Genomic DNA, 27,926 nt, shown 5'->3' with positions numbered 1-27,926 from the left:
GGGTCCCTAGATCCCTTATTACTTCTTCAGATTTCAGGGGGTTACCTCCTATGTGGTAGTTCGCGGGTACTCTGTTTTTTCCAAAGGGGATTATTACACATTTTTTAGCATTTAGCGTGAGACCATGGCTTTGACACCATGCATCAGTCTCATTAAGGCCCTTCTGGAGGATATCCATGTCAGCCGGAGACTCTATTATAGCACCCAGTTTGCAGTCATCCACAAACTTGGTCAGCCACAGCCCTTCAGTGCTTGCCTGTACTTCTGAGAAGTATATGCCAAACAGGAGGGGCCCCAGGACAGAGCCCTGAGGCACACACCGTTCGTTACTGGTCTGGATTCGGACATAGATCCCACTACTCTTACTTTGTGGGATCTGTCTGAGAGCCAGTTTGCGATCCATCTTGTGACGTAAGGGTTTATGCCCAGGTTGGTGAGTTTATCAATAATACCCGAATGGGGAATGGTGTCAAATACTTTAGCAAGGTCAAGGTAAGCTGTGTGTACCTCCTTTCCCTTATCTATAGCCTGAGTAACTGTCTCAAAGAAGTCCACCAGGTTCAGGAGGCATGATGTACATTTATAATTTTTGAGAATAATAGTATAGTAACAAAATATAAAATTGATAATAGGCTTGTGAATATCTTAACATTACTTAAAACATCTTATGCAGAAGTAAAAAGAAAGTAAATATAAAAAATATATATATATAAAAAAACTAAATCTGATCTTGGAATACTTACTATTTATGAGATATGAAAAGGTAAAAAAATCTCAAGACCCATTATCTCTATCTTAACAAGGAAAGTAAATTATCAGTTATAATGCAGAAACTCTTTATCTATCAGTAGTTAAATTTAATTTTATCTTGTAAAGTAAATGCATCTGGTCTGAATTACATTTTTATCTAAATCCTTTCAATGTTACTGTTATAACATCAGTTTACAGTAAATATAACATTCAGGTTATGTTTATAAACAGAAGAATATTCAAATATTTTTGATAAAAATGAAACTTTAAACATACAAGTAAGAAAGTGTGAGCTTACAAAGTTATTGAAGTTATTTGTCTAAAATTAAATTTACACAAATTAGTTTGTAATAGTCCATTCAAGGTAAACACTGCTACTGGCCAGAGCTTTGCAAAGATCCATATGGAGTTATTTTAAAGTTAACTATATCCAGAAGCTTATGATGTAAACTGAAACAGTTGTAATAACTTAAACTGCAATGATATACTATGGAAGTTACTACCCATATGAAATTCTCCCCCAAACAAGGTAACAAATAGCTGAGATTGTCACTCTTTTTTTTTTCTTCTCTCTCCTCTTTTTATGGCTCAGAGAAATATGAGGAATATAAAAAATACTGATTTTTTTCTCTTTTTCTTTTCTCTCCCTGCTATTAACAGTTTACTATTATAATTAATATAAAGATCAACTGGTAAAACATAAAAAAACAGTTAATATAAAATGATAGACTCATAACATGCCCTATCTATTGATTTGTGTTGCACTGCTTATGCTTTCTCAACTTTCAGAATACTGTGTATTACCTCTACCCATCCCGTAATATTTTGTTTGCCTAAAACTCATCTTGAATTGGTATCTAAAATTCACGCAGTGTGCTTCTCTGAGAGACAATTACTGGTGTTTAACTCTCCCCTATAATGATAAAGATTTCATCTGCCTCCAGAAAATAATTCCACCTCAAGTGCATGCTCACACACTACATCACTTCCCAACACAATAAACAGGAAGCTTTCAATATTATTTGTCCCAACATGAGCAGAAACCATGTACTAAAACTAAATGCCAAGAACTGTATGATGATATCTTTGGTAAAAATGTCTCGCATTGTAATTACGGACTGACAACACACCCCAAAAACTTGCTCCCATAGTTAGGGATCTGGGAGGCTATGTAGCTAATGAACTGTATTTCATTACATATCTGTAGCTGCCACAAGAATTGTTTTTAATCCATACTCCTAAATACTTCATTTTGTCATGTCCCCATAAATATAGATATTGCTGAACCAATTTGTGTGTGGGTACATAATTTATGGATATTGTCTTTGTTTTAGCTTCATTAATTTTGTATCCTGAAAAAATATGAAACTGTCTCAAAATGTTCCACAATACTGTAATGTCTCTTTCTGGTTTTCTCAAGTATAAAATAATATCATCTGCAAATAGAGCCAGCTTTTCTTGGTTATCATGCCAATTATATCCTTGAATTCCTGAGTCTCTTATTTTCTTTGCTACTGGTTCTAAATATAATGCAAATAACAAAGGGGAAAGAGAACATCCCTGCCCAGTTCCTCTGTGCAAGCAGAAATGATCAAAGAGGAACCCACCCACTTTAAGTTTCCCTTCCGATTCCTCATATATCTTCCTAATCAACCTTATAATTTTATCAGGTAATGATAATGCTTTCATTGTCCTGCTCATAAAGCCCATACTTACTCTGTCAGACGTATCCTCTGCATCAAGAACCCAACTACAACTGTTATATTTTCTTACATTCTGCTTCCCACTGGATCATCAGTGTTCTGTTAGTTGTGTCAAATATTTACCTCCTCTCCACAAAACTACATTGATTCATATCTATCAGTTTTGGCATCACTTTTGCCAGTCTTTTAGCCATTATAGACATAAACACTTTAAAATCACAGCTTAGTTTTGAAATGGGCCTGTATGAAGCTGGATCTGATGGATCTTTACCCTCTTTAGATATTACAGCTACCACCACTTTCTTCCAGGATGTTGGTACTACTCCTCCTCTTAGACGAAGGGGCAGAGCCTAGATGGCAATGAGATAACAGCTCTTTTCAGAGCTCTGCAGTATTTAGATTATTATGACAATATTTTCTTATAAAGACATATATAATATATATATGATTCATAAACATCACATATTGCTCATATTCAAATTTGAGATAATTTTGTTAAATATGTCCTGCCATATTATTACTGGATATTTATCTGTTCTATAACTTCGTCAAACAAGAATGAGAAACTCTAAAAATAATCATACAGACTTTACTTTCAAGAAAAAAATTACATAAAATAACACCATCTCTACATGACTTACCAGTCAGCATAGCTGGATTTCAAGAAAACCTTTTGGAAGTTAAAGAAAACAGTATCAAACAAATATCATTGACTCTAACATCAGCAATTACAAACTAAAGTCTAGATTATGCTTTATCTGACTTGGATCATTATCTTAAAGAAAATAATTCTTTAACAGAGACTTCAAAAACATAATACTTAGTTAATGGAAAAAGTGGATGATTTGGGAAATTGTGAAACAACAAATGACATTAGAATCTTTGGCTTACCAGAAAAATCAGTGGGAGATGATATGATTTCCTTTCTAACAACCTGGATTCCAAAAACTCTAAGTCTACAGGAAAGCTTGTCATTTGGCATTGAAAGAGCTTAAAGGTCAATTGGTAGACAAAGTTCTTTGGATTTTTCTACTCATCCCAGATCTATAATTGTGAAATTCCTTTCTTGCCTGGATAAAGAGTTAATCTTAAAATCAATTTGGTCAAAAGCTCCAGTTAAATATGGACAATATACTGTCAAGTTTGACAATGACTATTCATCTAAAATAATGGAATTAAGGGAAAAAATTGTGGCCGCTCATTAAGTCTCTCAAACAAAATAATATCAAAGCTGAACAATTTTACAGCAAAAATAAAAATACAAATGTCTTCTGGTATTAGAATCTTTAACACCTTAGACGGAACATGCTCTTTCACCAGAAACAACAATATCATCTTATTATCTGAAAAGATGGAATGGATGTCTTCTTTTTCTAAAAGATGATCTGATAAATCCAACTGGACAGATGTTAAAAAGAAAAAGCAAAAGACAGATACATTCAGTGATATTACAGTTAAAAAAAATAATAGCAATTTTCCTTTAATAACTAAAGAGCATTTGTATATTGCAAACATTACCTCTTGCCCATTTATTTTCATAAGGTAAAGTTCCTTTTATATCTATGTTTTTGTTTTTTACTTTCTATATCTAGTATAGTATTTATAAACTCATGACATATATATATATATATATATATATATATATATATATATATATATATATATATATATATATATCTTATTCTAAGCTCATCACACTGTTTCTTAATTAATTAGTTGCATAATAGTTTTTAAGCTATTTGATCTTTAAATTAGTATGCTAAATAAAAATTCAATGATACCTATATAATATATTAATCTTTTATATTTTTTCTTTTTCTGTTTCTTTTCACTATATACATCTAAATATTTTATGTTACTATAGCTTTAAAATTTAAGCTGTAGTGGTGCTGCGGTAGCATTGTCGCCTCACAGTAAGACGCTGTCCTGTTCGATTCTCAGCTAGAGCGTCTTCTGTGTGGGGACATGCGTGAATGGGCGTACCTTCGTTGAAAGTTGTGTGTCAGAGCTGGCAACTCAGAACGTAAAAATCTACTACCAATCATTAGCGGACTGGAATTCCACTGTGGTGACCCCTAACCGGGAAAAGCCGAAAGACACAACAACAACAACAACAATACAGTAAGTTAGAAGGGTTATAGTGTCAGTCATAAAGAAAGTTACAATAATCCAGTGCTTCCTAAGATTGCTATGTAAAGTAATAATGTTTTACTTTCCTCATCTCCCTTAGATCACATGGATGTGTTGACATTTCATTGATTTATATTTATCATATGTGTTTGTGGTAATTGTGAATGGTTTCCTTCCCCTTTTGCTTGTTTGAAGGTGGTCTTTGGTTCTGGACATCTTATTGTTCTTAGTTTAAATGCAGTGATCTCGTCTGCTTTTCTTAAAATGTTAAAGAATGAAATCTTAATTGTTGGATCATGCCAGTGGTTGTTGGATACTCTCTGTGTTTTTTCTTCTTTCTTTAGAAAACAGCTAAAAGAGAGGAGATGGGGTGCATATGTATTCTGACTGGAGGAGTTGGAGAACTTTAAACAGTCTGATGTGTGTGTCTTTTTGTAAATCTTTTTACATGATTTTGGACTATGTTTTGAACTCTAGTCAGCTGCTAAGTGCGATGTGCACTTCTTTCATGCAACTGAGTTGAAGATATGGGGCTCTCTTTAAGAGTGCAGATTGCTCATGCTTTGCATTGATTGTGCATGCCCCTAGGAAAAGTGTAGAAATGTTGATGTTTCACTCAAATGCAATCTGATAAAGAGTGGCGTGCAAGTAGAAATATGCCTCTTAAAAGATGTGTGGTGAGAATAGATGTGTGTGTCTGTATGTATATGCATGCTTGTGTGACATGCTGAGAATCTGTGTCTGCTGGTTTCCATTTTTCTGGTTTTGACACCAGCTGTTTGTTTTGGACATGCCTTCCTGGAGGATCTTGGTGTCCACTGGCTAGTTTATGATGGCACCAAGATTGCGACAAACTTGGTCAGCCACAAGCTCTTAACTTTACCTTTGATCTCCAAGAAGTAAATGACAAAAAGGTGTGGCCCAGGGACTGAACCCTGGGGTACACTGTTAGTGACAGATCTTTTGAAGGAGGTATATCTGTCTACCCTAACTTCCTGTGTTCTAATTGTAAGCCAATTTGCTGTCCAGTGAGTTGCATATAGACTGATATTTAGCTGGGAGAATTTGTCTACAAAATTGCATACTAAACATATAACACATACCTGCTCCCCTAATTTGTATTATACTTTGAATATTCATTTGTGAAGAAATTCTAATACCTACTAGCTTATGAGTTACTCTTTGCGTATAGACTTAGATTGTTTTAGACAAGTGGCATTTCGAGTAAATTAACTCCATAAACAGAAGTACAATAACCCCTTTGGCCAACATTAGTAAGAACTTGGAATGATGGATTTGCATTTTCTAACCATCTCTGTAGCCAGCCTTTTTGAAATGGGCATCCTCAGAAAAGGTAACAATTCTCTTATGTTTACTAACAACCACCTACTACTTAAACCAGCAGGTATAATGTGCGAGAGATGGAGTTATACTGTGTTACTGGAGACAAAGCTCTCTCACAAACCCACAACAAGTAACAAGCAGGTTGTCAGTAGCACGCAACCAAACACACACAGCTCAAGCCAAACACATAGACTTACATATGCTGAGGCTCTTAAAAGTAACTTACCTAAACCACAAAGACCTGTTAAATGTAACCTGAGAACCAAGTATAATATACATCATAAGCAGCACCCACCATGAAACATGCATCTGTGAGTCATACTGACTCATTCCAAAAGCTCATAAGGCAAACCACCACACAATCCAATATCTGAGACACACTGATGCACCACTTGCCAGGCTGTGCAAAGAGAGAGTCATGATCCATTGTCTATCAGGCATCAGGATTCACCATATCAAACAAGCACTCAATTCCTTACACCAAAAGTACACATATGATACAGTCGTAGTACACATGGGTGTAAATTACTTAAGATGTACCTCCCTGAACTATATGAAACAACACACGACAGAACTGTTATAATATGTGTCATTGGCTGGTATGACCGTAGTCTTGAGCAGCATTCTACCATCACAAGAATGATGCCTCAGTATGAACAAATGATCACGGATTTCAACAATTGGCTTACCTTCTATGTGTCATTCAAAGGGGTGCAATATATGTATGTATATATATATATATATATATATATATATATATATATATATATATATATATATACATATACATATATACATACATATATATATATATATATATATATATATATATATGTAAAATCAGCCTGGGAGGAGCCAGTAGACAGTCCCAACTGCTATGCCAAGAATAGCCTGCACCTGTCTCCTCCCCAAGGTTTATGTTTGCAAGCTAAATCCTTATCCACCCCATATTACCTTTTTAGGCAACACCAGAGCTTCTAACACCTGTAAACAGAATAATATTAAGGTATTGCTGCTCATTGCTAGGCGCCTTAACAAAAAACACCTACTCTCCATACAAGCACTAGGAACCTTAACATAAAACTCCATTCCCTACAAGCACTTATGACTAACATCATCAAAGCTTTCCACAGTGAATGCTCTATGTGTAAGTAATGAACATCAACAGCCTCACTTCACAAAGCAATTACACTGCTTATCAAATATAGACGTTCATAGATAAGTACTAGGCTAGCTGCCCTTGCAGACCATTTTAAGCCTAACCAGTTTCCCTGTTGGTGCCTGAATTAACCTATCCCATTTGGTATTCAATTGGCCTTACCCATCCCCTTTTCGATAATTATACATTACCTCTATTGATAACAATTGGGATCATGCCATAGATAATTTGAAGGGGCCTGTGCATGGGACCAGCATTTAGGAGCTGCTTCTGTCCATTAGTAGTACATGGGGCAGTTCTTGGGTAAAATATTCTAAAACTCATCCATAGATCTTAGTTGTGCTTGAATATTGACAGGGGTGATCTTTGTTTAACAAGAATGGGGAATGTCTGTTTAGAGCAGCGTATCCTGTGCAAGATATATTTGTCCCCCCAAACCATTCTTTTGATATTGCAGACGAATTTATATATAGTGAATAGAAAAACCTAACTGCACCAGTAACTGAGAAAAAAAATCAATCTCCCAGTTTGTCAGAGTAACCTACACCTTAGCAGAGGCAGAAATGGAAGCTAGGGCCAACATATCTGTTCAGTGAGTGCAGGGTAGCCATAGCAGCCGTGCAGAAAATGGAATTAGCAGCATAATATTTCTTAAGGAAAAGCAACTACACCATTAACCATCACAAACAAGTGGAATACCACACCAACACATGGGAACTTGTAAAATGTTGCCTTACACATTGAACATGAATAATAAAATTACAAATACAATAAAATAACAGAAGCATGAAATAGGGCATTCAAGACAATTTGCATCCTCAGCCAGCAACATTAGCATAGAAATATAAGGCCCTTACTATGGCCAGGCAAACTGAGTTCAATTAGTGGCACAGCTGACTTATGGAGCTGGCTTCAGAGAATGGCAATGACTGGCTATTACTGGTTTGTCCATCTTGGAGGAAGGGAAGCAACTGTAGCTTGCCATTTAAGTGATACCTAGTGTGAGTACTAGATGTTGCAACATGGAGTATAAACCTATGAAGATGAGTTGCCATCTTGCATACACAAGCATCCAAGTGAGCATGCAGATGCAAGCTCCCTGTGGCCTGCAGCAGAGTTCAGAAAGCCACCACAGTGGGGGAGGGGGGTACACCCACCTCTTAACGTTGGTAAAAGAATGGGCCAGTTAGGCTACCTGGGTAGAAACAAATGGACTATAGGTTCTCGCTTAGCCCAGGGATGCCTTGCCTCCTCTCCACATTATGAATGAGCTGACTAGGTGCAAGTAGGGAATCAATCTGTCTGGTACTTTGGAGAAAAGAAAAAAACAATTGCACCCAACTACCAACTAAAACCAATATTCACCAAGGTTATAAAAGAAGATAAGGCAAGAATAATAGAGACAGGTTACAAATGATTGTCTCTTCCTAAATGAATATCTTTTATTGTGGCAAACAACACTATTACTTGTACAAGGCAGACTGTAGTAGTCTCTAAGTAAAGAACAGTACAAAAGGTTGTTGTTGTATCTTTCAGCTTTTCCCGGTTAGGGAACTCCGGTCCGCTAATGATTGGCAGTAGATTTTTACGTACCGAGTTGCCAGCCCTGACGCACAACCTTCAACGAAGGTGCGCCCATTCACGCATGTCTCCACACAGAAGACGCTTTAGCTGAGAATCGAACAGGACGTCTTACTGTGAGGTGACAATGCTACCGCAGCACCACCACCGCAGGTAAAGAACAGTACAAAAGGTATAAATATGAAATAAACTAAAATACAAAGTAGCACTATTATGTATACACATACTGTATATACTTAGAGCAACACTTGTGATATAAGCTAATCACTTAAAATATATCTAAGACTACCACAGTACAAGCTGTTCATTCATAAGCATAGCACCGAAAGTTGTTTAGGAAAAATGTAAGAAAGTCATAGCATGAAATCAGAAAATAGTTTATTAAATGTGACTGTAAAGTCATCTGAATTTTGAACGGTATTTTTAGCCTCATCCACTGTGGTGGTCTGGTGCTCCATCCAGGGTTAGTTTCTTTACCTTGTGCCCCATGGAGTGCCAGGATTAGCTCTGCTCTTTAATAGCCATAAATTGGATTAGGCAAATAATCGGAGAATGAAGTCATAAATTTAAATCCATCTGCTGAAAAAAAATTAGAACAGGATGTCTCACCTGAAATGTGATGGCATTTTTTCAACAGAAATTCAACATGTTTTGAAAAGGATTGTCTTTTTGTCTTTATTTCCACAGAGAAGTCCTGGCATAGTCAGTTTTTGAACCCTGTTCATAAATAACAATTTTTATTTTTAAAAGTATAAAGAACAGTAACCATAACGTTGAAGCCAATTAGATTAACATATAGGACTGTTGGAAGCTAGGAGCCTGTGTTTGCTCTGTTTGCAAAAAAGTGAATAATCAATTATTATATTTTCTTTTAGTTTTGAGTACTAAAATATTTATTGAACAGCCTCAGACAAAACATTAAGAGCAGGTGAAGCGGGAAGAGAGCAAAGAATATTATTTCTGCAGCTTCTACCTTAGAATTAATGCTCCTGATTTTTTCTTCTTTTGAAGTAGCAACATTTGTTGTTTAGGTTCTTTTTAGATGTCTGGCAGGTATTTTATGTGGAGTCGGTAATGAATTCTTAACTGTATTATCATGGGTTCTGAAGAAATATCACTCACAGATCTGTGCTTTAAGGTATATAAGACACACCTCAAAAACTGAACTATTTTAATGTAGATTTGAAAAATCCTTCAAGTAATTATACAAAAGAAAATTATGTGCTACTGAGACTTTGCCATAGGAAGGGTGGGGAAAACAATATCTTGGAGTTGGTATATTTAATTAGCAGGGGGTATGGGGGGTACAAGGGTGCTTTCACACCTTCAAAAATGTAAAAAAAAAAAGATATTTCTGTTTTTATTTTTTTTATAATATATCCTACCCAGCCACAGTACAACTCCCAGGGCTGACATCACCAGAACCCAGTACACATGAGCAGGAATTATCATCGCAACAATTACAGCTATAACCAGAGATACAGCCACTAAGGTTCCAGAGACAAGACACAAACTACCATTTGAACCCAAGGAGGGAGGACTAGAACAACTGGAAGAGGAAGCAGTGGACAGGGGTGAGAGAGTAGAAGTACCTGGTGAACAACAACTTCTACCCATTAGGGCCACAAGCCTGCAGATGGAATTAGCCCCCAAGATCTGGAATCATTCAAAGAAACCACTGACAGCACTTGAAGAAAAAGTGCTTAATAGAGGACTTACATTCATACCTCAGGGAAGGAGCTATGAAACACAGACCATAATTGATTTAAAATTGTATGTGAGGAAGTTGAATTTGAAACTTTTCTTTCATGAGACAAACATGGAGGAAGATAAACCCATCAAAGAAATAATTAAAAGACACAGTAGATTTTGTCCCCCACTAAATCCCACACTTGCAGCCTTCAAGACAAAATGCGAGCTCGACATAAGAAAGGCTCTAAAAAACCACCAAAATGTAAGTTTTATAACATTTCAAAGGATGAGATATTAACACATTAAGAATTTAAGCAATGATAGAACTAGACATGTTTTGAAGGCTGACAAAGAGTGGGGGCATACTTGTTACAGATACTGACAGTTATATAAACAAAGTAGAGAATATGCTGAACACACATGAATTTTATTCTAAACACTACATGAGAAGTTGTTAAATCTCGCCGTTTATTCTCACTGATGGGTTCCGACCTATAGCAAAAGCTCAAGGTTTGCAAGTAGCTCGAGACCAAGCACTTATCCCACAATGCACTGTTGGAATTACCTCAGATCTAGTTTGCCGCGGCAAGAGATCTCGGTGATCCAGTCAGCTCGGACCATATATTGCTTAAATCACAAGTTTAAAAATGTCTTTCTCCTTCTTTTTGATATATATTATTCTCTATCTAGTGTGTGTACGTTTCAAGTTAAAATATTGTAGTTATACGTAGGTTAGATTGTAGTTGGTAGTGCCCTGTGTTGGCTTAGTTTCTTAGAGTGTTGGCCCTTTTGTTAGCCCTATTTAGATTTAACAAACTCTTCTTGTTATTAGTATTTTTTTAGTGTGGGCCTAGTTAGCCCTGTATTTAACTTCTATAAGTTAATTCTGTGGTGTGCCTGTTTCAAACTTTGAACATGTCGGATGAGAGGGAAAAGTCTCATCCCAAATCAGGGTTTAAGAAATGTCCAGATTGTGGACAGAAAATGTCCGTCACTGACGGGCATGTCCAATGTGCTTACTGTCTGGGGGCTAAACACCTCCAAGACTCTTGCAGTATTTGCCACTCTTTTTCCTCTAGGGTGCTCTTAGAGAGAAGGAGAAAACTTACTGATAGGGGGTTGCTGCAGCATACTTTCTCTGAGGCACTGGGTAGCCAGGAAGGTGCTAGCACTTCTTCAAAAATCATCTAAATCTTCTGGAGATTCTAAAGTTACTAAGAAGGCAAAAAGAATAGAGGGTACAGGGTCATCGGTTCCACAGTCCTCAGAACCGAGTGTCCCTTTGGTTCGGAGCCAGCTCCCAGTCTTGGAGCCGGTCTCTGAGGTTCCCTTATCTCCTCTGCTCCAGTCAGCACCTTCGGTGCATTCCTTGAAGTCTTCGGTCAGCCTCTCAGATATGGATATGGATCGCCTAGTGCAGAAGCTTCTATGGGCACCAGGACTTCCTAAATTATTGTCGGCCCCCACCCTTTCGTCGGAGCCGAAGACTATTGAACCGGACTTGACTACTCCTCCTCCGAGCCATACTGGACTCTTGGAGCTGAAGGAGCCCAAACTGATAGTTATCAAACCGAGACCCACACCGGTGTTATCGGTTCCATCTACTCAGACGTCCTCAGTGCTCACCGAGGACGCTAGGAGCCGACACTCTCCTGTCGGGTCCGGGGAGGATAGTCGGACCGATTTGTCGGTGCCGACTCTTCCTCTCAGGGCTTCGGCTCAGATGAGCTCGGCTCCTACCTCGGGCTCGGAGCCCATGGTTTTGGTGCAGGAGGATCAGATGGTTCCTCCAGATCCGTCTACCCCTTCTCATCGGAGCCATGGTGCTTTCGATGCAATGAGGAGAGTCCTGTCTCCTAAGACATCATCGGCCTCAGTTTGGGCTTCCTTCTCCCCTCAAACACCTGTGTCCGCTTTTACATCTACCGGTCCCCCTAAGCGTAGAGACCCTGAGCCTCAAGTAGCCCCACAGGGCGCTCCCTGTTCTTCGGAGACCTCCCCAGATCTCCCCACTGAGAAGGTACCCAGGAAGAGACTGTGCAAGAGGGAGGCACTTGGACTCCCCACAGGAGTCTTTGACATCCAACACTGACTTGGATGAGTCAGAAGGGTCCCCTCGATCCTCCTCCATGGATATCTCCTTTGCGGAGATATTAGAGATCCTGAGTCAGTGAGGCGATTGGCAGTCCAAAACCCCTACTGAGGATGAGTCCGTGCTCTTGAAGGCTTTTGGTTCTCAACCTTCGACTTCTTGGGTGTCTCCGCCTTACGATGAGCTCATGGAGCTGATCTCTCTTAAGGCGTGGGAGTCACTGGAGGCCATGGAACCTGTCCCTCAGAAGCCGAATAATTTCATCTCTGCCCCAGTGGACAAAGCCTTTTTGACCAAAGGAGTGCCTGTTGATGCCATGGTGGTAGCTGCAGCCACCAAAAAGGAAGTGTCTGAAACATCCACATCTATCCATCCTCCTAACAGAGATTCTAGGATCATGGATAGATATAGGAAATGCATGTTTAGTTCAGCGACTTTTTCTCTGCGATCGCTGAACTATTTGACCCATTTCACAAAACTACAAAGAGATCTCCTGAAAGAACTAGGAGATGCTCTCCAGGGTACGGTAGCTGCAGGGGTTGCCGACAAAGTCAACACACAGCTCGCTACCCTAAACTCAGTTGTGAACTCATCCATGCGTCTCATATCTTATGCAGCTGATGGTTCGAGTACAGCCGCTAGTTCAGGCATTGCTTTGCAGAGACAAGCCTAGATGCGTATCTCCTTCTTTGCAGAGCCCTTTAAGTCTTCCTTTATCAACACCCCATTTGATGGCTCATCACTGTTTGGGCCTAAAGTAGAGGAAACTTTGACCAGGTGTAAGCAGGAAGGCAAGACCCTATCTGCCATTGGAGTTCGTTTTTCTACTCCTACTTAGCCCTATCCCAAGGGCCCTAAGGACAGAAAAATGTGGTTCTGAAAAGCACAGGGAGCCCTTCAGGACACACGTGGAGAAACCCCCTCTAGAGGCAGAGGAGGAGGTTATAACAGAAGGCACAGCCCATGCGGCAGAGGGGGTCTGCAGCAACAGGGTGACAGAGGCCAGTTCTCTGGTCAGCCCTACCAGTGCTTCTGAAAGGAGGCCCAGCTGTTTGGCTCTGGAGGCAGTCAGGGATTGCTTATCTTTGTACCCAGAAGTGTGGCTAAACATAACGTCAGATACATGGGTACAAAGCATAATTTCCAGAGGATATTTCATACCATTCTCTTCCCCTCCCACTCCTGTAAACAGAATCCCAGATGTTCCACCCAGTCTCAGGGAACAAGCAATCGTAGAGGTCCAAAAATTGCTAGAAAAAAAAGAGTCATCCAACCAGTCCCAGTAGACCAAGTTGGATTCGGAACTTACTCAAGATTCTTTTTGGTACCAAAGAAAACAGGGGACTGGAGACCTATCTTGGACCTCAGCAGACTCAACCAATTTGTAAAGAAAGAGAAGTTCCGAATTGTCGCGCTTCAGTCCATTCTTCCCTTCCTAGGGAAAGGCGATTGGATGTGCTCCATAGATCTCAAGGATGCGTACTATCACATAAAGATGAACAGACACTCCAGGGATCACCTGCGTTTCTGGCTGGGAGCCAATCATTACCAGTTTCAAGCCCTGCCCTTTGGTCTCACCACATCCCCCAGAGTGTTCACCAAATGCATGGTGTAGTGGTCATGGCTCACCTGAGGCGTCTAGGATTCTAGGTGTTTCCATACCTAGATGATTGGCTCCTCACCGCTACCACCAGGCATCAATTGACTCAGGCAACACAATATACTCTGACACTGCCATCAATTAGGCATTACAATCAACTTCGAAAAGTCTGCCTTATCGCCATCGCAGCATACAGTTTTTATAGGAGCAGAGTTAGATACCTCAACCACCACTCTACGTCTTCCAATCAAAAGAGTCTCACTTCTTCGCCAACACGTCAACTCACTGGTGTCAAAGAACAAAGCTACAACAGCAGAGGTCTTGAAGGTGCTAGGTTTGATGGTGGCAGCAATCCTGGCTGTACCACTTGCAAGGATGCATATGCGAATCCTTCAATGGCTCCTCTTCGCTCATTGGTCTTACCAAAAGCTACCAATGCACCACATGATTCTCATCACAGATTCTTGCAAGAGAGACCTTCGGTGGTGGTTGACGTCTCTTCATGTCACAATCGGAAGACCCTTTGTTCTCCCCCCCCCCCCAGTAGCCACTGTGACCACGGACGCTTCCCTGATAGGGTGGAGGGGCATTTTCAGGGAAAGACTGCCCAAGGCACATGGACGGATCAAGATTCACATCTGCATATCAATGTTCTGGAGTTGAGAGCGGTACTTCTGGCGTTGCAGTACTTTCAGAACTCTCTTCCTCTAGGGACAATTGCAATTCAGACGTACAACATGACAGTGGTCTGGTACTTGAACAAGCAAGGCAGAACCAAGTCTTTACCCCCTTTGTCGAGAAGTCCTCAGGGTATGGCAATGGGCTGTGTCATCCCACCACTTTCTGATAGCAACACACATCCCGGGGAAATCCAATGTAATAGCGGACAAGCTGAGCAGGGCAATACTGTTGCCTCATGAGTGGTCTCTCAACCAAAGAGTTGCGGATTTGATTTTCTGCAAATGGGGCCAGCCTTGCTGCAACCTCTTTGCTAGTCACATCAATACCAAATGCAGAAGCTACTTTGCCCTAATACCACCTCCAGGACATTCCCCGAGAGATGCACTTGTACATGATTGGCCTCCGGGTCTCCTGTATGCATTCCCACCTATCCCATTGATACCCAAGGTTTTACAGAAAGCAAAATCACTGGGAAGGACAGTTATCCTCATAGCCCCCTACTGGCCTTGACAGATTTGGTTCCCCTTCCTTCACCATCATCTGCTGGAGGATCATGGACCCAGTTCCGGACCTTCTGACACACCTGTCAGGGGATCCCCATCCTTCATTGCAGTCCCTAAAGCTCTGCTTGGCTAATCCACTTCCCCTAATTGCCAGGCTTCATTCACTCTCAGATGATACAAGACAAATCCTTTTGTCTTCTCACAGGCCATCCACCAGGAAACTATACCGCATTAAGTGGAACAGGTTCTCAATTTGGGCCACTATACAGAAAATCGACCCTTTCCGAGCTCCTCTATCATCCATTTTAGAATTTCTGACAAAGATTTTTAAGGAAGGAGCAGCAGCTGCCACAGTCCAAGTCCAGTTAGCCGCCATATCATATTTCCACCTTGAATTCGATGGATTGAACGTTATGGGCCATAAGTTATCTAAGGCTTTTCTTAAAGGTGTTTTTCACATGAGACCTCCTGTCAAAATCCCTTATTCTCCCTGGAATTTGAATTTTATGCTGTCTCAAATAATCCGCCCCCCCCCTTCAAACCAGCGTCTTCTTGTGATCTCAGATATTTGTCCTGGAAGACTATATTTCTAGTAGCCATTACTTCTGCCAGCAGGGTGTCAGAACTTCAAGCATTATCTATCAGACCTCCTTACATGATTTTCCATGCTGATAGAGTATCTCTCAGAACAAACCCCTCCTTTTTGCCTAAAGTCTGTTCTGAATCCAATATCAATCAGGTCATTGAGTTGCCAGTCTTTTTTTCCCAACCACTCTAACAAATTGGAATACATGCTGCATAAACTTGATGTACACTGACAGCTCAGATTTTATCTTGATAGAACTAAGGATATTAGAAAATCAGATCAACTTTTTGTATCCTTTTCGAAGGCCAGTAAAGGTAATCCAGTGGCTAAAACAACCCAATCTAAATGGTTATCAGAATGTATATCCTTTGTTTATGCGAATGCAAACATGCCATTGACACACAGACCTAAGGCTCATTCTACCAGAGCCGTTTCTACGTCTTCTGCCTTTCAAGCTAAATTGCCCCTTGACAATATTTGTGCTGCAGCCACTTGGTCTAAGCCTCATACTTTTATCACGCATTACAAAGTAGATAAGACTTCCAGGGACAGGTCTTCCTTTGGTTCCACGGTACTGAAAAACGTACTTCCATGAGCCACCCAAGATTGAGGGTGCTAGGGACGCTACCCATCAGTGAGAATAAACGGCGAGATTTAACAACTTCACATAAAGAAGCTATGTACTCACCATAACATTCCATGTGAGTTGTTTATCTTGCCTTTATTCTCACGTCCCTCCCTCCTTCCCCCTCCTGGCTGACAGTTGACTTAGAGGCTAGTACCATCCTGGTTATTCAATACTTCTTCTTCCCCTTTGGGAAGTACTTCCTTGTAGAAAAAGAAAAAAAAAGGTATATATACTCGCAGCAAACAAGATCTGAGGTAATTCCAGCAGTGCATTGTGGGATAAGGGGCTTGGTCTCGAGCTACTGGCAAACCTTGAGCTTTTGCTATAGGCCCTGTCGGAGCCGAGCATCGGCTCCGAACCCATCAGTGAGAATAAAGACGAGATATTATGGTGAGTACATAACTTCTTTTTTGAGGAGTTTAAAACTGCATATATAGAATGGAAAGATAAGCTAACCACAATGCTTAATGAAGAACATATTAATGAAAACTTGTTTGAGTATTTGAGCACGACTCACCCTAAATGACCTTGTTTTTTCAGCATTCCCAAACACATAAGAATAGGGAAGATCCTTCTTACAGACTTGATATTGCATGCAGAGGCTCCATATTTATTCTTCAGCCTCTTGCTGAAAAGAACTCATCTTGAGTGACTTGTTTTTTAAAAAAAGTAAAACATGTGTATGTGAATGAACAAAGCATTTTGGTAACTATTGACGTTGAAGCCCTATACACTGTTACCACACATGTACTGTACTGAAGCAGCTACAGAGGCTTATAGTAGAAATAACAATGCTACACAAGGGCAAACTAAATGCTTGGGGAAGCTAAAAAACTTGGTGTCAAGATACCATTTTTCAGTTTCTATGGCAGACTTACAAACAGATGGGGGAGATAGCCATGGGTGCGACTGTGACCCCTAAGCTGGCCAATGTAGCCTTAGGCAAGTGGGAGGAGGAGTTTGTACTGCAAAGTGAATACCAGAATTTTATGCCCAGCCACCTTCACTTTATTGACGATGTATTCATAGGCTGGCAAGTTGAGAAATCTAAACTCACTGAGTTTATCCATTACATCAATAACTCCACCGCCTTCCAGAAATTTACCACTTCCATCAGCTCGGAGTCAGTGCAGTTCCTTGATATGACTGTCATTATTGATAACGACAGAGGAAAATTAATTAGTAACTTATAAAGGAAACCAACAAGAGTGAACTATTTACTTCACAGAAGTAGAATGCATCCGGTAAAAACTAAGCACAATGTAATAAAATCACAAGGCTACAGATTAGCACGCATTACCACAGATTTGTTCCCTTTTCTCCAAAATATGAATGGCCTTAAAAATTATTTCTTAACCAGAGGATATAAATCAAACAAGTTGCACATGATCCTGGATCCCATTAGAGATTCTAAAACTAACAATGACCCTAATGTGGAATAGGCCTTTTTTTAGAATTATGTAATGAGGACAGTTACATTCTAACTTACACCTGGGATTTCAATACAATTAAAGCAATTATTAAGGAGAACTGGGCCATCCTCACTGACATTCAGCAGCTTGTAAGGGTTTTAGGCGATCACCCTACTTTTGTATGTAAAAAGAGCAGAAGTATATGTAGCTATGTGAAAAAAAAAAGAAAAATAAGGGTGACATGAGCACTAAACTCTGTAGGTCACCTAACTGCACTTTCTTTGAATACATGGAGTGCGACACATTTGAGTGCCCCTATATTAAAAATATGTGAAATATTTATCAGGTAATATTGAAAAAGTTGTACAGTATATAGGGCCATATGTAATGACTGCCCTGCATTTTATGTGGGTAAGACTATGAATAAACTGAAAACAAGGATTTCAGATCATCTTTCTGACATCAGACATAAATGCCAGATGAATGCCTTATCCATACACTTATTAGAACACCCCAGACATTCTGGTTTTAAATTTATCATTCTGGACTGTGTGGAGATGGATGAGCTTGAACAGGACATCAATGGTGTGTTGGAGAAAAAAGAACCATGCTGGCAGTTGAAATTAAATGCATTCAGAAAACCAGGACTTAACTATTATTGCTGTATTAAGAGTGTGTTGAACTTATATATGCTGCCACACAATCTGCAAAGATTTTTAGGGAATTTTTTGAGGAATATTTTTATGCAGTAAAATATACCAAATAATAATAAAAATTATGTGTATAAATACACATATGTTTAGTTACTTTAACCTCAATTCTGTTCTGATTAGATTTATTGCATCACACTGTGTTTTTTTTCATGCCGCTATTACCGTGTAGTATTAGTATAATCCCCCCATTTACTATATTGGTGGATGCTCATGCACATACCTGCACACATTTATACATTACCAGTTTCATCCACTGTTTTCTGTATTTTTTTTTTGTGTGTGGTTTTTCTACTAGTTTTCATTGTATAAACATGTTTTTGGAGATGTAAACATGAAAACTGTCGTGACTTTTTTTTCTGAGCTGTAAATCATCTTCTTTCGGTTGCTCCCATTAGGGGTCGCCACAGCGGATCATCTGTTTCCATTTCTTCCTGTCCTCTGCATCTTGCTTTGTTACACCAACCACCTGCATGTCCTCTCTCACCACATCCATTAACCTTATCTTAGGCCTTCCTCTTTTCCTGTTACCTGCCAGCTTCATCCTTAGCATCTTTTTCCCAATATACTCAGCATCCCTCCTCAGCACATGTCCAAACCAACATAATCTTGCCTCTCTGGCTTTGTCTCCAAACCTTCCAACCTGGGCTGACCCTCTAATATACTTATCCCTAATCCTGTCTACCCTCATCATACCTAGTGCAAATCTTAACATCTTTAACTCTGCCACGTCCAGCTCTGACTCCTGCCTTTTTGTCAATGCCAGTGTCTCCAACCCATATAACATAGCTGGTCTCACTACCCTCTTGTAGACCTTCCCTTTCACTTTTACTGGTACTCGTCTGTCACAAATCACTCCTGACACTCTTCTCCACCCACTCCATCCTGCCTGTAGTCTCTTCTTCACCTCTCTTCCATACTCATCATTACTCTGAACTGTTGATCCCAAGTATTTAAAGTCATCCACCTTCGCCACCTCTACTCCCTGCATCCTCACCATTCCTCTATCCTCCCTCTCATTCACACACACACATTCTGTTGTAGTCCTGCGACCTTTATTCCTCTTCTCTCTAGAGCATATCTCCACCTCTCCAGGGTCTCCTCCACCTGTTCCCTACTCTCACTACAGATCACAATGTTATCTGCAAACATCATAGTCCATGGGAACTCCTGGCTGATCTCGTCTGTCAACCTGTCCATCACCATTGCAAATAAGAAAGGGTTCAGAGTTGATCCTTGATGTAATCCCACCTCAACCTTAAACACATCCGTCACTCCCACTGCAGACCTCACCGCTGTCACACTACCCTCATACATATCCTGTACCACTCTTACATACTTCTCTGACACTCCTGACTTCCTCATACAATACCACAACTCCTCTCTAGGCACCCTGTCATATGCTTTCTCTAAGTCCACAAAGACACAATGCAACTCCTTCTGACCTTCTCTGTACTTCTCCATCAACACTCTCAGAGCAAACATCACATCTGCAGTACTCTTTCCTGGCATGAAACCATACTGCTGATCACTAATCATCACCTCCCTTCTTAACCTAGCTTCCACTACTCTTTCCCATAATTTCATGCTGTGACTGATCAATTTAATCGCTCTGTAGTTACTACAGCTCTGCACATCACCCTTATTCTTAAAAATTGGTACCAAAACACTTTTTCTCCATTCCTCAGGCATCCTTTCCAAGATTTCATTAAACAATCTAGTTAAAAACTCCACTGCCATTTCACCTAAACACCTCCATGCTTCCACAGGTATGTCATCTGGGCCAACAGCCTTTCCATTCTTCATCTTCTTCATAGCTATCCTTACTTCCTCCTTGCTAATCCACTGCACTTCATGATTCACTATCCGCACATCATCCAACCTTCTCTCTCTCTCATTCTCTTCATTCATCAGCCCCTCAAAGTATTATTTCCATCTGCTCAACACACTCTCCTCACTTGAGAGTATGTTTCCCTCATTATCCTTTATCACCCTTACCTGCTGCACATCTTTACTAGCTCGGTCCCTCTGTCTATCCAATCGGTACAGGTCCTTTTCTCCCTCCTTAGTGTCCAACCTTTCATACAACTCTTCATACGCCTTATCCTTAGCCTTCGCCACCTCTCTCTTTGCCATGCACCTCATCTCCTTATACTCTTGTCTACTTTCTTCATCTCTCTGACAATCCCACTTCTTCTTCACCAAACTCTTTCTCTGTATACTTTCCTGTACGTCTTCATTCCACCACCAGGTCTCCTTGTCCTTCTTCCTCTTTCCAGATGTCACACCAAGCACCTTTCTAGCCATCTCCCTTACTACCTGTGCTGTAGTTACCCAGCTATTCAGTAACTCTTCACTGCCACCCAGTGCCGGTCTTAACTCTTCCCTGAACTCCACCTTACAGTTACCCTTTTTCAATTTCCACCATTTGATCCTTGGTGCTGCCCTCACACTCCTCCTCCTCTTCTTGATCACCAGTGTCATCCTACAAACCACCATCCTATGCTGCCTTACAACAATTTCCCCTGCCACCACTTTACAGTCTCCAATCTTCTTCAGACTGGCCCTTCTACATAAGATATAATCCACCTGTGTGCATCTTCCTCCACTCTTGTATGTCACCCTATGCTCCTCCCTCTTGTTAAAATACATATTCACCACAGCCATGTCCATCCTTTTCACAAAACCCACTACCATCTAACCTTCTGCATTCCTTTGCTTAACACCATACCTACCCATCACTTCCTTATCCCCTCTGTTCCCTTCACCAACATGTCCACTGAAATCTGCTCCAATCTGAGCTGTTAATAACTTAGCTTTTTATGCACACTAATACATATGGATGGATATTTACTAGGTATTATTAGACATATGTATTTTTATATTTATAGTATTCTTGTTTGATTATGTTTATGGTTAGATAGCTGTGTGTTCTTCTTGATTTTAGTATATGTCACAGACCTAATGAAGGCTTTATTGCATTAGTTAGCCAAAAGCGATTTTAGTTAAAACTCTTGTTGTGTATATGTTATGCTTTTCTTAATACCTGATCTTGGAATTGGGGCTGCAAGTTAGTCAGTGTTTTCCTTAACTAGGATTTAGTTTGATCTAATCAGTAGTACTGTGTGGGGTTGGGTACTTGCTGTTCTAAAATGCAGTTTTATAGCCCCCTTTATATTGTTTGCCATGAATAGGCTGGTTTAAAATTAAACAGTACATATATTTTCCATACCTACTTCTAATCATATAAAAGCTGATAGGTTTAATATTGTTAAAATATTTCTGATTTTTTGTTACTGAGGATCGCTTGTCTCTGATGAATAAAGGCTTGTTGCTTTGGAACACTACCTGTTTTTCATGATTTTTGGAAATTACTGTGACTGAGCTCATCAACGAAGTTTTAAGACCACTAGTTTTTCTGTTTTTTATTTTTTCCTCAACACTCATGGCTGTGAGGTTAGAACTAGACAGATTCCTGTGCTTGTTCATGTGTGTGTGTGTGTGTGTGTGTGTATATAGATATGTATACACACACACTATATATATATATATATATATATATATATATATATATAGAGAGAGAGTGAGAGAGAGAGAATTATTCTGCCAAAACAAAACTGCACTCCTCCTAATAACAAGCAACACTTTATTTTTATCAAAATAACAACTACATAAAAATACATGACTAATTTTAAATTCTTAGTACAGTAAGATTCTATAGTGTTTATGAGTTGTTGTTTTGGAGTTATGCCTAGATTTGCACAAGACATTTGATACAATCTCACACAACATTCACCTTCATCCTGACAGGATCCTACAGCAAAGAAAATCGAAAAGGATGTACATTTCATTTTAAGTAAATTACAAATTAGACAGTATTGGCATCCCAGTTGAATTCCAGATTAACCTTACATAAATCTGCAAACACTGGTCCTGTTTCACTAGAATTTAGTATTACTGGTCGATACTAATAATAATATCTTTTAATGACTCTTTGTCTAGGTGTTCATGTGGTTTATGACGTTAAGAAGGAACCTGGAAAGCGAGTTGTCAACTTAGAGATCCTTTGCAATGAATGTCGTGTGCCAACATACATGCCAGTGGAAGAGGAGAAAGTTTACAAAGTTATTCTGTCTTCTTACATTGCCCAAGGAGGAGATGGATTTATAATGTTGAGGGATGAGAAACTTAAACATGATAGTGGTAAGCAATTAAATGTATTACTAAAAGCAGCTAATGCAAGAAAAAAAAGTTTTGAATCAGCTAGGCTAAACATGTGGAATACACTTATAGTCCTGGAAATATGTTTTATTTGTGTCTTTATTGACTCTGCAGTATACCCGGGCTAGCCAAGGTGCCCATTTTTCCTAGAAAACCATGAAAGAGCTTAGAACCACAGTTGTTAATTATTAAATGTGTATCGCATGTCATAGGCATTGGAAACTGGTTTGCTGCACTGAGAGAAGGTATGTGCTTGCACCACTGATGAATTATCTAAGCACCAGAACTAGCCCACTAAAAGAAGGATCAAGCAACCAGTGGACAACATTCTTGTCTACAGTGAAATGACTAGTTTCTGTCCCTGCTGTGCCAACCCTTAATATAAATCAGGAAATTACTGTAAGCAGTAATAATTGTGTACTCACACATTTATGTATGGCTGTGTATATTCTCTTCATTTAGTACTTATCTAGCTCGGCGGAAGTAAAAGGCATACAAAAGAAAAGTCCTTCATCTGTCAAAGGTAACTACATTGTTACCCATCTCTCACACCATATATGTAGGTGATACATGAGAAAGACAACTGATTTAATAAAATGCTACTGAAAATCTCTGTAGGAGTGCCAGGGAGCCTGACATCAGCAGAAAGAAAGAGTCCCAAAACAGAATCATAGCAAATAGCTCTGATAATTATACAAATCTGACGTGCATTAGAAAGTTACAAACAAGCAATGAGAGTGAGATCTGTAGGTTAAATCTACCCAAGGATGCAGAAATATCCCCACCATGCACAGTAGGAGATACAGTAAATAGGGGCTGTTTACAGTGTTGACATTTTGGATTCAGGCATGTTAGCTGCAATGAAGAAATACCTTATCGGCTAATTTGTGTGACTGAATAACTGTTAACTACTGCAAATGCCCATCAGTACTTTGCTGCAGTAGTTAGCCCATGTATCCCATTGACACAGTCACCCCCATTCACTCTCATACACACAGTAAAACACACAAACCCACATTGTCCCTGTGTTGTCAGAGCATCCCTAATGCTTCCTTTTTTTCCTGCCTATATAAATCATGGATGATTACAGTCAGTCATTAATGCCAGATTTACAGTTTCACTTTCCATACCCTTCAGTAAATTCGTGCCATTATAAAAGCTGTTATTCTAGTGACTTATAAATTTATAAGTGGAGTAATTAAAATCCATTCCTGATAGTCTCTTTGTCCCACCATGAGTTTTGGCTTTGTCTAGATTTTTGCTACAAGATTGAGAGGTATGCTTATATGTGTTCTGTCCCTCTCTTTTATAACTCACAAACTGTTGCAGGTATTGGATAATGCCCAAGATCCTCATTATATGGTAAAAAAAACCCTTGCAGGTTAAAGTTGATATTTCCAGTGATGAGGGTGAAGGGTCCAAGCCTTTTTCCTCCCTCCTTTCTACATTTTTTCTAAATGTTACTTCTTATTTCCATTAAGTTCCTGGTGTCTAGCAATGGCGCAGAGGACTTATCCTCAAGGAGGGAAGGTAAAGAGTTAGAGCAATTTTAGTACCTTTAAGGCCCACTTTTTATAGTATCCCCAGCCACATTTTTAAGTGCCTCTAAGGCACGCTACATAGAGTTTCCCTGATGTCTGCTGGTTCCCCCACCCTAAAGAGTTGTCAAGATAAAATGATCTAATGGTATACACAGGTAAACACATAGTGTTTTCCTGACCCACATTATGTGTAACTGCCCTTAAGAACAAGAAGAAAATGTAAGCCCTGGTATCTAGTGGTACCCACAAGTGCCATTAAAGTGTTCTCCCTCATGACTGGTCTTTCCCCTGACCCTAAGTGCCATTACAGCATGATTTGCCTGATTTTTCCCCAGTGATTTGTGTTTCCCCCAACGATGTTACAGAATTTGCTTATTAATCTAAGAGAGTGTGCAGGTATGTCAGCCCCCACAGGTACAACACCCAGATTTATACATTCTTTCCATACACATACACACACACACATACACACACACGCACACACACACACACACACACACACACACACACACACACACACACACACACACACACACACACACACACACACAGCCTCCTCCACACCAGATTGTACTCATAGACATTCACACACACACACACAGCCTCCTTCACACCAGATTGTATTCATGGACACACACACACACACACACACACACACACACACACACACACACACACAGCCTCCTCCACACCAGATTGTATTCATGGACACACACAAACACACAGCCTCCTCTCCAACAGATCATATTCATGGACACACACACACACACACACACACACACACCTCACTGACTCACCTACTGCAACCTCTGACAGACACACACACACTCTCAGTGCATCCCACATACACACACACACACACACACACACACACACACACACACACACACACACCTCACTGACTCACCTACTGCAACCTCCCAGACGCGCACATTTACACACATACTCACATGCACCACCACCACCCCCCACACACACACACACACACACACACACACCAACATTACCTGTCTCCCAATTTCCTCAGTACTTACCTGTACCATGTTGGATGAACATGAGATTTTGTTCCTGTCCATTACTTCAAGTAGCTGTGCTAATTTATATAACAGAGTGATTCTCTGAATTACTCAGTTGCATAAATGTCTTATCATAAGCAGTTGCAAGAGAGATTGCATAGCTACTTAACATACACGTCTCCCATGGAATGCCTCCTTAACATTTAGCACAGCTGCAGATACAGCCCAGCATAGTGCTGCATGTCCTTATGTTGCAGTATTGTGGTAGGGCTGCTTCTGAATTGGAAATGGTTACCACAATGTGTACATCTTATTTACACATTATGGTAATCTTTCTTAATCAGACCAAATAATGTCTAGTAGGATAAAACAGATGTGTAAAGTATAGCTGTAAATATGCAAATATGTAATTAGCAGAATGACAGAAACATTCAGTATAAAAGGTGCAGCAGGCAGTTATGCACAGGGCATATCAGACAGACCACAAAGCTAGTAAAAAAAAATCAAGGCAATAACCAATGCCAGTTAAAGACTCATTGGTGGCTAGAGATAAAATGATGCCACTAATATACATTCAGATGATAGCACTGGTAGCAGCTTGATATAACAAGTGAAAAAGTTCCTTCCTGAATGCCTGAACTAGTAAGTGTCCCTCTGAAGCAACAGGAAGCTTATTTCTTCATAAATATACCTAGTACCTAAATGCTTTGCGCCCATTATCTTATAAGTTTGGGCTGTCCCCAAAAGGTTCTGATCCATGAAATTTAATGGATGAGGGATAGTCTTAGAAGTCATTTGCATCTCTATAGTCTGTACAAGGTAGGTAAGAGTTATTTCCAGGTTAGTTATAATTAGATAAATTATAGTGCATTAGCTGAAACCAGTATGTGGCAACAAATACAGTTCCATATGGGTTAGCACTCTACCATAGTAAACATATTTAAATAAATAAAATAGATAAATGTGTCTGCCATGCTGACCTGGTAGCGTAGGGTTCACACTTTTGAAACAAAACATCTAGACAGCTAAGCTGTTTCTAAGGAATAGTACAAGAACTGAGGCTTTTTATATGTGAGTATAAGGACAGCATCCCTCATAGGAGAATTCTGGCTTTAGGAATTGAAGTACAACTACAGTGGAAACACAGATGATTACAGACAGGGAGCAAAAGCTCTGCTGTGTCTCATTATCACTGTTGCTGGCACACTAACTTGTCCAAACCTCAACTCTGAAGTCAGTAGGTAGCAAACTCTGTTTATGCACTAGTTATTTTCTGTAATCCAATCTAGTGTCTTTGTTCTGCACATAGTCCTCATCAGTCTAAATTCATTGTCTTTCAAGTTCAGAAGTGAATCTGATTTAATTAAACCCAGGTAAGCAAAAAGATAAGTATTGTCCAAAGCTTTTGTAACGTTGATCATGTGAATTCTTAGTCTGCTGTGTGAAAGGAAAGATTAAGTCATCCACTTCACCTTCTCTTCATACTTTGTGCTGAAGAAAATATGAAGGTATTCTGTCCATTTCCTCTGAATTATTTCTAGTTTGTCAGGCTAGTTCTTCTGATATAGAGACTATAATAATGCGTGCAACACAATATTCCAAAGAATTTGTCTAATAACGCTATTAAATGGCTGAACTATTGTTGATGGGCATCTGTTTTTAGCATTCCAATTTTCATATTAGCAGCAATGGATGTGCCCTAAAGATGTTTATAAATCTTAGATTAGAGTCCATCTTTATACCCAAGTCCTTATGTCTTGGATGTATTCCCCTTTTAAACCTACATTTGCGTGAGTGTTATTGTTTGTCATAATGTCATCCCAGCAGGCTTCTTTATGTTAATAACTAGTGTATTCCTGACTGCCCATCAGCACAGATATTCGTAGCTGCAGTCTAACTTTATCTTCTTTTTGTTTTATGAAATAATGGTGCCCAGTTTCAAATAATTTGCATATTTAATTAACTAGATTTGCTCTGGAGGATTAAATTTGCTAATTAATGTATTAGAAGAGGCCTACTTCGATATGATGATGTCAATTTTACCATCACCTGGTATCCTAACCAAAGTATTCTGCTACCCTATTGGATCATCATATAAGTGATCAAAAAATGAGCAGCTTAAAAATGGTTCTGCAGTAGGCAGTGTCCCTGTACTCCAGTAGTATCAGACCTCAGCTCCGACACCCCCATTGTGTAAATATAGCAAAGTAAAGAATTTCAAAACTGTAATTATACCATAGTTTAACAATTTCAGGCTATGTGCCTACTCATTTCTAGATTAGGCACCGATGTCCAGTAATACTGTATTATAGTTTATCAGCTGTAAAATTACAATTGTCTCTCACCAATATGACTTTTTTTCAGTTGATTTACTCAATCTTCTCTTTGCATCTCTAGCACATTTCTTTTATTTCTACTTCTTCAAGCCATATCCCTCTAATTTCACCATGTTCTCTGAGCTGTATTCAGCCACTCTAACTCGTATGACAGAGCATACATTTTATCTGTCTGCTTTCTATAATGTTTTCCCTAGGCCTGCTCTAAAAGGATTTTTTTTTGCCTACTCATTCTCTTCTC

The 27,926-nt window shown here is 39.5% G+C and overlaps 1 protein-coding gene across 1 annotated transcript in view; it reads left to right on the top strand.

The window, feature by feature from the left end:
* The window catches only part of NT5E (5'-nucleotidase ecto), a 1,444,398-nt gene that overhangs the window by 1,365,219 nt on the left and 51,253 nt on the right, over nucleotides 1-27,926 (top strand). Inside the window, exon 8 of the mRNA XM_044067530.1 lies at nucleotides 22,574-22,774. Within this exon, the coding sequence (XP_043923465.1) occupies nucleotides 22,574-22,774 (201 nt within the window). The remainder of the gene's footprint in view (nucleotides 1-22,573; nucleotides 22,775-27,926) is intronic.

The sequence above is a fragment of the Protopterus annectens genome, chromosome 1.part0, assembly GCF_019279795.1.
Source record: "Protopterus annectens isolate FY-2018-M chromosome 1.part0, PAN1.0, whole genome shotgun sequence".
NCBI lineage: Eukaryota > Metazoa > Chordata > Ceratodontiformes > Protopteridae > Protopterus > Protopterus annectens.
The sequence above is the reverse complement of the archived record's forward strand: the minus strand, read 5'-3'. Positions and strand labels throughout refer to the sequence as shown.